We start from the raw sequence: 14710 nt of genomic DNA on the forward strand, positions 1-14710 counted from the left end.
GCACTCCTCCATTGATCGTGGGAGTGCAAACTGGTGCAGTCACTGTGGAAATCAATATGGCAGTTTCTCAGAAAATTAGGAATCAATCTATCTCAAGAGCCAGCTGTATCACTCTTCATCATATACCCAAAGGATGCTCAATCCTACCGTAAGTACACTTGCTCAGTTATGTTCATAGCAGCTATATTCATAACAGCCAGGACCTGAATACAATCTAGATGCCCCTCAACTGAAAAAATGGATAAAAAAAATGTGGCACATTTATACATGGAGTATTACTCAGCTATTAAAACACAGCATCATGAATTTCAAAGACAAATGGATGGAACAAGAAAAAAATTATCCTGAGTGAGGTAACCCAGACCCAGAAAGACAAACATAGTCTGTACTCACTCATAAGTGGATATTCCCTGTAAAGTAAAGGATAACCAGGCTACAATCCTCAGACCCAGAGAAGCTAGGTAACAAAGAGGGTCCGAGGGGAAACTCAGATCTCCCTGAGAAGGGGAAAATTAAAGAGATTTGGGGGGGGGTGGACTAAGGGCAGGTGGATACAGGAATATGTGGGATCAGGTCAGGGGTATGTGGCAGTGGGGAGAATACTGAAGGAGACCTCCTGGGAAAGGGAAGCATTTCCGGGTGAGATAGAAACTTGGTTCAAGGGAAACTCCCAGGAATCCACAAGGATGACACCAGCTAAGATTCCCAGCAATTGTGGGTATGTAGTCTGAACTGGTCATCTCCTGTGATCAGGCAAGACTTCCAGTGGAGGGATTAGGACATCAACCTAGCCACATAAACTTTGACCTACACTCTGTCCTGCCTGTGGGATGTACTGGAGTCAGGGTGGCACAGAGATCGTGGGAGTGGCTGTTCCAAGACTGGTCCAGCCTAAAACCCATGCCACGAGAGGGAGCCCACTTCTGACACTGCCTGGAGTGCCAGGACCCAGAGGCTGGATGACCCAGAGACCTAAGATAAAACCAAACACGACTGGAGGGAAAAAAAGTCAATGTAATGATGTCTAACAACATTCTGCTGTACTCATAGATTGGTGCCTAGTGCAATAGTCATTAGAGAGCTTCATCCAGCTACTGGTGGAAAATAATGCAGAGACCCACAGTCAGACCTTAGGCAGAGCTGGGGAATCCTGCAGAGGTGCGGGGGAAGGATTATAGGAGCCGGAGGGGTCAAGAACATCACAAGAAATCCCACAGAATGAACTAACCTGGACTCACAGAGACTAAACTGACAACCAGGGAGCCTGCATGGGACTGACCTAGGCCCTCTGCATATATGTGACAGTTCTGTAGATTGATCATCTTGTCACAACTCCTAACAGTGGGAGCACTGACTCCTTTGCTGACTTGTGGGACCCTACTCCTCAGACTGGGTCACCTTGCCCAGCCTTAATACAAGGCAAGGTGCTTAGTCTTGCTATAACTTGACATGGCAAGTTTTGTCCATATCCATGGGAAGCCTGACCCTTTCTGAATGGAAACAGAGGTGGAGTGGATGGGAGGGGGGAATAAGGGAGGCTGGGGGAGGGGCTTGGAGGAGAGGAGGGAGCAGAAACTGTGGTTGGGATGCAAAATAAACAAACAAATGAATGAAAGAGAGAAAGAAAGAAAGAGAGAGAGAAAGAAAGAAAGAAAGAGAGAGAAAGAAAAGAAAGACACGTTTACAGTAGTAAAAATGCATAATAGAAAATCACAAAAACAAAGTTTAAATATTAAATAACTTTTTATAGGCCCTCACTATTTGATATGGCAATAATTTTTCTGATGTCATTTTTATTCTTTTGTTCAGTATATTTAACTATATTCTGTAAGAGCTGAAAAAATATTGAGTTTGCCATGACAAAAAAATTATTCAGGTACACCAGCTATCTTTGGACAAAAACAAAGTAAATAAAATTGCATTAGTAACCTATGTTCACAATAACATTTGGAATCAACTCCCCCAAAAAGCTCTGAGTAACTATGGGAATTAAAAAATAGGCCGGGCGGTGGTGGCGCACGCCTTTAATCCCAGCACTCGGGAGGCAGAGGCAGGCGGATCTCTGTGAGTTCGAGGCCAGCCTGGGCTACCAAGTGAGTCCCAGGAAAGGCGCAAAGCTACACAGAGAAACCCTGTCTCGAAAAACCAAAAAAAAAAAAAAAAAAAAAAAAAAAAAAAAAAAAATAGAATCATGTTGATGATTTGCAAAAAGATATGTAGTATTCATTCCTTTATTCCTCTGACCCCTGCTGGGAAATCACCATAACTATGCATAATATTTACATACTATTTCCAGAGATCGGTGTTTTTATGCAGTCCCATGGTATCTCGGAAGGAATATTACATGACAACACAGGCAGTGTGTAATAAGATTTCATATCATTAAGAAACCCCCTCTACACACACACATAATTGCTTTTCTCTTGATTGTGAGCAATTATGGAATATCCTAGATGACAGTTAATGATACTTTAATTGTCCTAAAATATTTAAATTCTAAAAATAGAATGAAACCTATATAGTTTATGTATCACTTTGAATGTAGGTAAATACCGAGATACTACAAAATGTACTAAGTTCTAATTACCATCACTCTGAGGGATGGTGATGTAGCTCAGTATTAGGGAGCTTGTCTATCATATAGACAGCACTGAACTCAATCCTCAGCGCAGAAACAAAACCAAAAGCCTGCTTGTAATACTGTTACTGTATGTGTTCACTTGTTGGAGTGTTGACTGTGAACTTGTGTCTCCAATGGGTCATTTGAATCCATGTCAACAAATTGTGGTTTTGGTCAGCCACATGATCTTTCATACCTGTTTGCTTCTCTGGAATCAATGTTTCATTAGGATTGCTCATTAAAAGGTACAATACATTTTACGCCTGCCTCATTTCATTTTTGAATGTCTTGTGTATTGAGAATCATTTCCTTTGATTTTACTGGTCATAATAAGCTATAATTCTGATATAAAAATGCTTTTGTCTCATAGCAAATTTTAGTCACTTCTAAGCAGCCTTTGTTACTTCTGGAAATTATTTCCTATCCCAAAAGAATTATCCCACAACCCTTCTCTATTGACTTCAATTTGATTTGTATCTTTATACTCAATTTGTAAAGCTGTTTCAGTTTGAATTGTATTCAACCCACCTACGTATTTTACCAATACAAATATACTTCATATTCATTCAAGTGAATGATAAGATAATATCTGTTCTCTGCCAATGGAAATGATCTCTTCATCAATGTTAATTCAGAAATACTGCTGTTTAATGAAATTAAAATTATTGCACAGAGGAAAAACTGTGATACAAATAACATAGTTGTTCACTTTATTTCCTGAATACTACTGGTATCACATTAAGATAAGTTAAATTAAATTGGATACATTTTTATTAGTTTAATTATTCTAAAGGAAATAAAATCAATCACACAATGATGGCTTTGGGAATTTTTACTGTTTCAAAATAATTGGGAAGGCGGGTGGAGCGGGGAGAACTACACTGGTAATTCCCTAACTGCTGGGGAAACAAAGAGTAAATCAAAAGCACCGTGATAGTGATAAGTTGGGCTTTGATACAAAGTGTGCAGTGAGTCCTCTTCTGTTTCTTCCAGCAGCAATATTGCAACTGGGGATTCTCTTGAGCTTGTTAAGTTTGTATTGCACACCAAAAGTTGGATATTAGGAATGTAAAATATCTGTTTGCAGCCTGGACAGGTAGATCCATAATAGGGGACACCTGTAGCATGGCTGAGTCTTTGGGTTTGACACTAAATAACAAAACAAAAAAAAAAAAAAAAGAATAAAATAAAATTATCAGACAAAGATATGTGTTGAAATATATTACTCTTGAAGTTCAACCACAGCTGTTGAAATATATTACCATTTCATTTACCAAACTGTGTTTAGAATATGCCTGGTCTTAGAAATTCTTTGGTTACCCATGAATTTTTTATGCCATAATAAAAACTTCAGAAATTATGAAATATAAATGATTCATTGCTCACATCCATTTAGATTTATATAGAAGCAAAAAATTAGGGAACATTTTAAGTATATATATTTTAAAATATATTAAATTTAGCTTGTCATGGTGGTTCCAGCCTGTAATTCCAGCACCTGGGAGGCTGAGTGAGGCAAAAGATTGTTGTGAGAACAAGATAAGGTTGAACTACCTATGGAGTTCCAGACCAGCCTTGGTTTCAGATAAATAGAGAAATCTATTCAAGTCAATGAAGTCACAGTAGGGAGACAATAATTATTTGAAGGATCATTTATTCAATTTTTTTTTTACAAAATACAAAGACTTGTTTTGCATGAATATAGAGCATATGAAAAATAAGGTATTTTTGCTGAGTCTAATTTTCAGACATTCAGAATGTTTCATCTATTCTCTTGAAGAATTAGCTTTGGCACTTGGTTTGATATCTTAAACAACGAGGAAAAAACCTTTTCCCTGTTAAATGAATCACATCCATAAACACTAACAATTTAAAGATATAAAGTTAGACATTTGCCACGCAACACTCTTTCTGCAAGGTAACTGATCTGCCTATGATCCTAAAGTTTTTCAAGCTATAAGAGAGGAAGACTCGAGGGGCTAGGTATGTTCTATAATGTATCAGCAGCAGTTGATAGTAAATGCAACAGAAGATTTGTTTTGTCTGTGGTACAAGAATATGTCCTATCAGACTCTGCTTCATTTTCTCTACATGAACACAAGTAAGCACAGACTGACTGTCTCTGACTGACAAAACTGTATAAAAGTACAGGAAGCTTGGCTGTGCTTGTCAATGGGAAAACCTATATTCATCAGCTAATATGAATGCGTTTGCTAAAATTAGTGAAGACAGGAACATGATTTAGGGGTAATATATACAGAGTTTGAATACATTTTCCATCCACTTGGTGATTTCAGGCACTGTGGCTGTTCAGGATAAACTATTTCATGGGTTAACTTGATAGCAATTTACTTTTCAGTGCAAGCAAAAGCAAATACCTGCCCAATGTCACACGCATGACCTGGTACAACTGGAATGTTTAAAGCATTTTCATTTTTAACATCTTCGCCTTGGAGACATCTTGAAAAGAAACTTCTTATCGAGTTTGCTCTTGGTGGCAGTTTAATTTTCAGTGAAACCCAAAGCAAACACTCATCTCCCTCTCTGTCACATATAGGAACAAGTGTATTTGGAATACGCTCCCCTTCTCCAATTTCACTGTGGAAGCATCTTCAATAAGAGGCACTTAGTGTAAACCTTCTATCAACCGCGAGAGACAAGACTTGAGATGCCTGCATTTGATTATACTAAGCACCGCTGCCACAGTCATCTGCCATGTAAACGATGTTTGGGTAAGGCTTGCCGTCACAGTGGCGCTTTCCTGAGAATGGAGCTGGTCCCTGTGTGTATCACAAGTGTGCATGCTCTGAGCTGTGGTCGCTGTCGCGACTGTCGTCATTTGCTAGTGAGTCCCCTGTCTGCTGTAGGGTCGCTGCACCAATCCCCGACAGCTCTGATGGGAGAAGCGTTCCCTTTTTCACATTCACCAGTTCCTTTTCTCGAGCTGCAGCCCCTTGCTGTCCGCCTTTGACCCGCTTCCACTTCATTCTCCTGTTCTGGAACCACACTTTCACCTGGAAGGGAAGGGAATAAATAAGTCAAAGAAGGCACTGAAACCTAGTTCCTCCAGGGCTTGCGCACAGAGGTCATGACGCCGCAATTACAGAAACCCTACAGCATTGCACTGGGTCAGATCGCAAGTTCATGATAATTGAAAATGCTTAGACAGCCCTTGCAAAGTATGTTCATACATGCCAACACACGACACAAAAGTAGAAAGAGGTGGAGGAGTTTGTTCAGAAGCACTGAACAGAAGTTTATGAACCAAAGAAAACCTATTTGTCTCTTCCATGTCTTTACATATGTAAATATGTGTCTCTGCCATATATTTATCCATTCTCTCAAGCTTTTCTTTGTCTTGACCATGGAGTATGTACTGGTTTATCGGTGATAAATAGGCCTCTGGAAGGGAACAATCCATTATAAATGTCCCCTAACTTGTGATGGCAATGTATCTCCGCAAACCCATTCACGTCAATGAGAAAATCATAATTCACCCCAGTCAACGTCCAGGTGCTTCTTGATTTTTATGGAATGATACCACAATAAAACTGGAATGAAGAAAAGTCTGGAGCCCGCTGTTGCTCCGCTGGGGACTGTCTATGTGCATAATTGCTGGACTCTTGTTCCCCCAGTGGTCTACAGCAAGCAGATCTTCTTACGGGCCTTCTTTGTGCTCTTGCTTTTATTAACGTTTACTTTGCAAATATCATCTAACTGTTGCTAAAAAATGCGGCCACAATAAAAATTCTCAGCACTTACCATGAGACGCCCCTGGGTGAAGACCCAGAAACTTCGTCAAAGGGCTAAAGCGATTGTGATGATCATTCTCAGTACAGTGACAGAGAGAGCTTCCCCGGGTTAGTCCCACATTGGTTCAGTCATGAATTCAGATTGATTGACGTCCTTACCGAGGGTTTGATTGGTTTGAAGTATTTTTTCCTAGTAAATGACTGCTTACTCAGCTCTTATTTTGGGTTTGGTTTTTAAATCTCTGCTAAAGTAAACTGCCGTGTTTATAATCCCTTTGCTTCTCTCATTTGTTTTTTTTTTTCCTGGTTTGTGTTCAATTTCTTTACAGTTCATTTTTGTATTTCACAGACTTTTTGCAAGCTGCTCTAGGCCAATTTGTTAACCAGTCCACCCACTTCCGTGACCATCTTTCCCTTGTGTTATAACTCATGCTAAGCAAATGCTTCACCAAACTCCTACAGCTCTGACAGAAACACATTTTCATATCTGATAGAAAAAAAGACCATATTCTTCTGCACCAAAAACATTTAGAATACATCACATTCTCAGTTTCTACTAATACACAGTGCTGAGGGGAAATCATGAGAAGTGTGTTTGGCTTTCAAAGACATTTGAATATTACACACTGAAGCCAGTGGCCTGTTTACAAATGTTTGCACAATGAATTATTACATATATCTTATCTCTAGACTCTCATTTGCGTCACTTTAAGTAATAATGGGAATCATATATCAGATATTACCCATGCACACATTAATCCATTTAACAGTACAGAATCAGAAATATAGCAAAAAAGTTTGTGATTTAAAAGTCATTGATAGATGTCCACATACTATTACAACTTAAAACCAACAGGTCAGCACTTGCCTTTTCCAAGGCAGCTACAGGGATAGACAGCTTGACTACCGCCCCATTCATGTACTATTTATAAGATCTTTTTCTCTTTTACTAATACCATTTTAATTTTATAATGAGGAGTTGAAACAAAGGTTAAGTGACTCAAGTAAAAGTCTCATTATATAAAAGAAAAAAAAACAGTGCATAATGTAACCTTGGGACTCATCAGTTGCCTGGAGTGCCTCTTTTTTCTTTACTTTTGGTACCTTATTGTTATACCTGTAGATCAATGCATTTCTCAACTCTCTTCAGAGAAGTGTTTGTGTGCAGTACATAGTGATGAACACTGACACCCACAGTAAGTCAAGGGGAAGAAAATAAGAACCTGAAGAACACGCTCTCTTCTCCCAATGGCTCGGGCTTCCTTGCCAAAGAGCAGAAAGAAATTATTTAAGAGTCAGACATGATGTGTGACTACAAGGAAACAGTGTTTTCTGGACACACAGGACAGTGGCACATTTTAACTCACAATGGTTTTGACAGCATGCACAAGACCTGTGCACGCCCCAGCAAGACCAAACGTGAAAAGTGGCATTGGGCATGAAATCCTACCCCTACTGGTGGAGCTGTGGGCAATTGAGAGCTCCTGGGAAAAGGAGTCAGTCGTCTCTAAGAGTGTAGCTCCTGACAAGCTAAGTAGGCTCCAGTGAAAGCCCACATATCTGATAATATTTGGTCTGGATGCTTTTGTTTTTGTTTTTGTGTTTAAAAGGACACAAAGGTGGATGGTAGTAGTATCTGGAAAATGGATCTGAATCAAGAGAAGTGAGCATGATTAAAACACATTATTTAAAAATCTCAAAGAACTATGTTTTATTCTAACTTTTAGAAGATATTTGTAAATAGTAGATTCATACTGGATGTAGTTGAAGCTTTTGTTGTATATGAGAATGTGTCCTTAATAGCTTCATATTTAAAGAAGGTCCTGAACTATCTGCTGTTGGAATTGTTGCCATTGATAATTTCTGATGAGAGATTCAGTGTGGTGGTATTGTGTTCCCCCAAATATTGTGCACCCTAATAAACTTATCTGGGGTCAAAGAACAGAACAGCCACTAGATACAGAGGCTAGAAAATGGTGGCACTCACACCTTTAATCCTAGCATTCCAGAGGCAGAGATCTACTTGGATCTCTGTGTGTTCAAGGATACAGCCAAGCACGGTGACTCACGCCTTTAATCCCAGAAAGTGAGCCTTTAATCCCAGGGAGTGATGGCAGAAAGCAGAAAGGTGGATAAGGCATGAGGACCAGAAACTAGAAGAATTTGGCTGGTTAAGCATTTAGGTTTTAAGCAGCACAGTTTAGCTGAAACCCATTCAGATGAGGACACAGAGGCTTCCAGTCTGAGGAACTGGCAAGGTGAGGTAGCTGTGGCTTGTTCTGTTCTCTGATCTTCCAGCATTCACCCCAATAACTGGCATCAGGTTTGATTTTATTAATAAGACCATTTAAGATTCCTGTTACAATTCACCCTCTCAGTGGTAGAGGAAATGCATTTAGCTATATCTCTGCTCACTCTCAGAGTCCACATGGTTGTGTTGCCACAAAGTTAATGAAACAAATTAATAATTATGTCTCCTTATTTTTGCTGTTTTGGGCATCCTTCCCTTTTTCAATTTTTGTTCTAGTCACCTAAAATCAATCCTTAGCTTCTAAGAAATTATTTTATCAACTATTTTCCACAAAAATCAAATCTGATATTGACTAATTTAATCAGGACATATGACATTTATGCACATTTATTATTTTATTTGTACTTCAAGTCAGTTTTATCTGCTTCCTGCCATATCTTGTGGAAAATGAGAGCTTTATGCATTTACTTTTCTTCATGTTAGCAGCTAAGATAAAGCTCCAAATAAATGACTTAACCACTCAAATAAAATTAAATCCTTCATTCTAAGAAATGGAGCAAGGAGAGGACCGTTTTGATAAACTTAAAACAACGTTGATCAAACCTTCTATCCTCTTAGTAGCTCTGTAAGCAAAAAGTAGGTTCAACAAACTCTTCATGTGAGAAATAACAAGGGCACAATAAGAGCTTGCAGTGGTAATAGCCAATATGTAAGTACCTAGTTGTGGTCTTTACTTTTTAGTATACTTTATGAAGTTTCTTTATTCACCCATGGTAAACAAAAATATTTAATGTTTAAATTATCTGGATGATGAAACAAAAATTTCTATTACCATACTTGACTATATCACAAAAGAAAGCAATCAAGAGAACTTTTTATGATTGTTTCAGAAATTGGTTTTATTATTTTGTTTTTGTTGCTTTGTTTATATGAGATAGGGTCTAACTGTACATTGAGGCTATTCTGAATCTTACTATTTTGCTCAGATCAGCCTAAAGATCTTGATCCTCTTCCCTCACCTCCAAATTACTAGGATTTCAGTCATATACTACCAAGCCCAAAGTTAGAAATCACAATTTTTATCTTCTATGAGCGTATTTAAAAAGAAGACTATTGTGTCACTGACTAAATACTGATTGCCAGTTCTTTACCTGACTTGTTATTCATCTACATGACAGCTTGGTATGAACAGCAATTGTCCTTGGGATCCATAATATACCACAAAGAAACAAAAATTAAATATGAATCTGGAGTGTAAAATTTCCACGGTACCTAGAGGCATGTTGGTCGATGAAATTTCAATATGACAATGTCATTATTCAGGTTCATGTAGTACCTCTTTGGGGGAGACAGATATAAAACTAAATATTTGTATCAAAACTGAAAATGTCAGTGACCTATATAGATGTCTTCAAACATTTTGAATTTTTGGTGTTAATATTCTAATGATTTTCATTATAATGTGGGAAAGAGGACTATTGTCTCCACTGTCTAACGAATATGGATTCATATATTTAAGATGTGAAAACATTCAAAAAATATTTCAGAAATACAATTTCAGATTTAATCATGCAATTCCTAGTGATTAAATTTGGTCATGGTAGTTAATCTGATACACACAGCATCGACAGGCCCTGGGGAGGCCCTGTCCCAGTAGGTCAACAGTATCATCAGCAGATGAACTGAAGAACTGGAACCACACAAATATTCAAGTGAAGAAGAAAAAAAAGAAAAGAACTGCTCTATTTTCATTTTGTTTGAACAGAGAAGTTTACATGTGGTTAAAAGAAGGGGTCCTGACCTATCAGAAAAAGTTTACTGAAAATGCCAGTTCACTAAAAGCACTGAAATCAGAAAAAAAAAAAAATTCTGCTCAGAGACATAGTGCATCAAAAGCTGTGCCTTCTGGTGTTGCTTGTCAGTGTGCAAAGGTGTGTGTGTGTGTGGGGGGGGCGTCAGGATGCCTGTAGAACTGAAGACTAAAGGCCTGTTTACCAACCTGCTACTCCCCTTTACTTAGGCACAGAGCTTAGGACCCCCTGGCTCTAGTTTTGGTTCTGAGTCCTCTATTTTCTCTGTTTATGTCTTATGACTCATCCATATTAATGTGTCAGAAAAATTGGCTATTTCTCGTATTTTCTTTTCTTTTTTTTTTCAAGACAGGGTTTCTGTGTAGCTCTGGCTGTCCTGGAACTCACTTTGGAGAGCAGGCTGGCCTCGAACTCACAGAAATCCACCTGCCTCTGCCTCCCGAGTGCTGGGATTAAAGGCGTGCACCTCCACTGCCCGGCCTATTTCTCATATTTTCTAACAAGCTGAATTTAGTTCTTCTCAGCCAATGTCAAATAGCATAATGAGTGAGAAATAAGTTACTAGAGAAGCAAGAAATGGAGCTTCCTAAGTAATTTTCATCTTGTGGACACAGTTGCATCTTAATGGTTTTATATATATAACATATATAATATAATATAATATAATATAATATAATATAATATAATATAATATAATATAATATAATATAATATAATATAATACTTTTTTTTTCCAAATGATGGAACCAAAGTAATGTGTGAGAGATCAACTTGCTGGAGTATAGATTTATTTGAACTGCACCTTTAGCATGCTGCCAGGTAGCAAAAGTTAAATAATTTCTCTGCTTTGTGCTGGGCCTGTTTGAATCCAACTCAGTTGGCCCATTTCATTCACACCAATACGCAATGAAAACTATTTCCTCTTCATCTTATTTTTTTTTACATAAGATAAATAGGCTCATCATTCAGTTATTTTAAGTGAAGTATCTCTATCTAAAATCAACACTAAAATAAATTTAGTTAATGGTTTGAAAAGATCTAAACTAAATTCGGCACTTTTGTTCTGGTACGTTATAAAATTTTTGAATAGCAAGCAATCCCTAAAGACACATCACGGTACCACTTGGTGCCATTTTGCTCAAGCTCGTGAGACCAGTTATAAGAAAGCTTCTCCTCTCTACATCTTGCCTTATCTCTGTAACCATGTCAAATGACAACTGACAGTGTGGGATTATCAATATGTACTAAATATGATAAAGTCACCTCTAATCATCATCCAGATAAAATATAAATCTAAACTCCTTTCTGAAATAAAGGAACTCATCACTTTGTAAGTAAGAAAATATAGACTGTTGACAATTTGCTATGATCCAATCTGTGAGCCTTCACAATCTTACAGAATTAAAAGAAATATCCCCTAATTTGTAATAAAAATCTCCTTTAAAATACCACATTTACCAAAACTTACACTTCACCCATGCCATGGACATTTTTCTAATTTAGTGGTCCTTAACCTTCCTAATGCTGTGACCCTTTAATGAATTTCCTCATGTTGTGGTGACCCCCCATTCCCTGCCAACCATAAAATTATTTTTGTTGCTACTCCATAACTGTAATTTTGCTACTGCTCTGAATCATAATGTAAATAACTATGTTTTCTGATGGTCTTAGGTGACCCCTGTGAAAAAAATCTTTCGACTCCCAATGGGTAGTGATTCACAGATGGAGAAGTCACATCATGTATGGCCTTTCAAAAAAAAAATGTCATAAAAAGTATTGGTCCTTGTTATTTTAAATGATTTAAACACTGCTGGAATGAAAAGAAGGGACCTTCTAAAATCACTGGCTGTGCAGATAGTCCTAAGTTTCAAATAATTCATTTACTGATCATTGAAACAATTTACCAAATAGTTAAACTTATTCATATAGATTTATAGAAATAAATTTACAGAGGGACAGCATCATGTAACAAAGGCAATGTGAAGGACTAAATACTGTATATTTTGTGCAAAAGATAATTCTCTCTTATATTAACAAAATGGATGGGTATTTTGAAAGTACTTGGCATTAGGTCATTTAGTGATTTATGAGTAACAAAGAGAATCTAATTTCTCTCACTTTCAGTAATGGAGCCTGATCTAACTAGGTGAGATTTTTCCATTTGTTACCTGAGGTGCCCTGAATACAATGTGTTAATTCTAGCAATTGCATCTTGTTCACAAGACTTCACGACTGAACCTCTGTTCAGCTCTGTGAAGTGGGAGTATGTCTTTTTCCTGTGTTTGGGATCCTGAACTCTAGAAATGTCCTTCAGGTCATCTCTAGTGCTGCCCCCTTCCTTCCCCCACTCCAAGAAACCAAAAGTCTGGCAGGAGATTTTTCCACCTATACTGGATGGAGACAGAAAACCTGAATTAGTTTGTATGGCTTAAAACACCTTTGACAGGGGGATTTTCACACTGGATTTGTAAAATGTCCCAAACAGACCTGCCACTGTTGATCGTGAAGAGGACATGAGATGATGTCAGAACTGCTAGCTACAAATTTGACGTGGGAAGATTACTAGACTTATTACTGCCCTGCAAACTGGCATTACAAAATGGAAATGCAGCTTTGTCCTAGGGCCCCCATTCTTATACAGTATAAAAATGTTATTTAATAACTATTTGCCAAATAGAAGTACTTTGCAAGGCAGGACCACTTCTCTTTACAGGAAGAAATTGAAAGGAAATTGCAGAATCTATAATCGACGGAATTATAGAGTGCCTTGATATTTCATGATGGAGGACACAAGCGTGTGTGCGTGTGTGTGTGTGTGTGTGTGTGTGTGTGTGTGTGTGTGTGTGTGTAGGAAATTTTATGAAGGCTCCTCAGGTAGGATTTGTGAAGTTAACTTTCTGAGGGATGTTTGAGAATTTAGCATGTCTTACCTTTATCTAAGGAAATATCTAAGCATTGTTGAAAATCTTTATAAAAACATCAGTGTGTATTGCTAAACATGTGGCTCATATACTGATCAATGACATAATTATAGCAAAAGTATCCTAACGTACTCTCCTGCATAAGTACACATTTTCTAGACAATCACAGGAAAAAAAATCACCATTAAAGCACAGTGAAGATTCATATAACCACATAGTAAGTTTTAGAAAATAGGTAATTATTCATCTACACAATTCTTCTCTGAGTCTAAATTATTAATCTTTCACTCTCCCTTTGTATAGTGAATTATTTATTTATATTTGAGTATTAAAAGCTTTTATCAAAATCAAGAAAATTATTTAGATTTAAGAAATGCTATTAAGTTAGGATAAATATAAAGCAATATATGGTTAAATATGATGTTTTTAACATATAAATTTTATCTACATTTCTAAATTTTGTTTTATTTTAAAATATATAAAACTAATTCATGCAGAAAAAAATGAAGAGAACGCAGAGGTACAAGTAAACAGCTTAAATATGGAAAGTGTACTCAAACATGTCTTGTAAGAATATATAGGGTCAAGATATGGATTGCATAGTGAATTCATTTTGTGGAGAGTACAGTACTGTTGAAGTGATAGGCCTGAATGGTTGCTCTCCACCAATTCTTACATAGATATCTTCTGCTCAAGATGATGACATTTGAAATGAGGTCTTTCAAAAATTAACTCATAAAGGTAAATTTCTCATTCCTCAGATGAACATCATTACAGAAGTAACTTAGAGAGTTAGCTAGCCCTTTAGCCACATAGAGCAAGCGGCTGAAAGCTGTTTATAGAACATAACCTTTCTCCAGAACAAGGCCTGATGTTGGACTTTTAATCTTCTAAAATGGCAAGGAATAATTTTAGGTTGTTTGTGAAATCTGGTACATTGTGTTTTGCTGTAGATGCCCAATGAACTGAGAGAAGCTTTGTTCCATTTTAAAGAACAGGAATTTTTAAGGTATGTTTTGAGTATATGGCTATAAGACCTCCAAAATTAAAAACCAAAAATATTTCACTGGGAGTGATATCCCAGCATTTTAGAGAAATGTGCCTTTAGATCCCCAAGAATAGAAAATGTGGTTATTGAACCACACAATGTTTTATTCTTGTGAATTCAGCACAACAAATTCATCACATGAAGTGAAAATCAAACTCTAAAATTTGTAGTATAAGACATTAGATGAACATAAATGTATAAGAAGAAAGTTCACATTTGGCACAACTTGGAATATTCTCCTTCCTTAAATTCAGCAGCCTTTGCCATGGTTAAAATGTGTTCAGTTGTCCCATCCTGTGAGCTAGAG

The 14710-nt window shown here is 37.3% G+C and overlaps 1 protein-coding gene across 1 annotated transcript in view; it reads right to left on the bottom strand.

Annotated features, from left to right (window-relative positions):
- Positions 1-4257: 4257 nt before the first annotated feature.
- Positions 4258-14710, bottom strand: part of Meox2 (mesenchyme homeobox 2) — a 58519-nt gene continuing 48066 nt past the window's right edge. The window contains exon 3 of the mRNA XM_006983947.4: positions 4258-5634. Within this exon, the coding sequence (XP_006984009.1) occupies positions 5410-5634 (225 nt within the window). The 3' untranslated portion in view covers positions 4258-5409. The remainder of the gene's footprint in view (positions 5635-14710) is intronic.

Source organism: Peromyscus maniculatus, chromosome 14, assembly GCF_049852395.1.
Source record: "Peromyscus maniculatus bairdii isolate BWxNUB_F1_BW_parent chromosome 14, HU_Pman_BW_mat_3.1, whole genome shotgun sequence".
Lineage (NCBI taxonomy): Eukaryota > Metazoa > Chordata > Mammalia > Rodentia > Cricetidae > Peromyscus > Peromyscus maniculatus.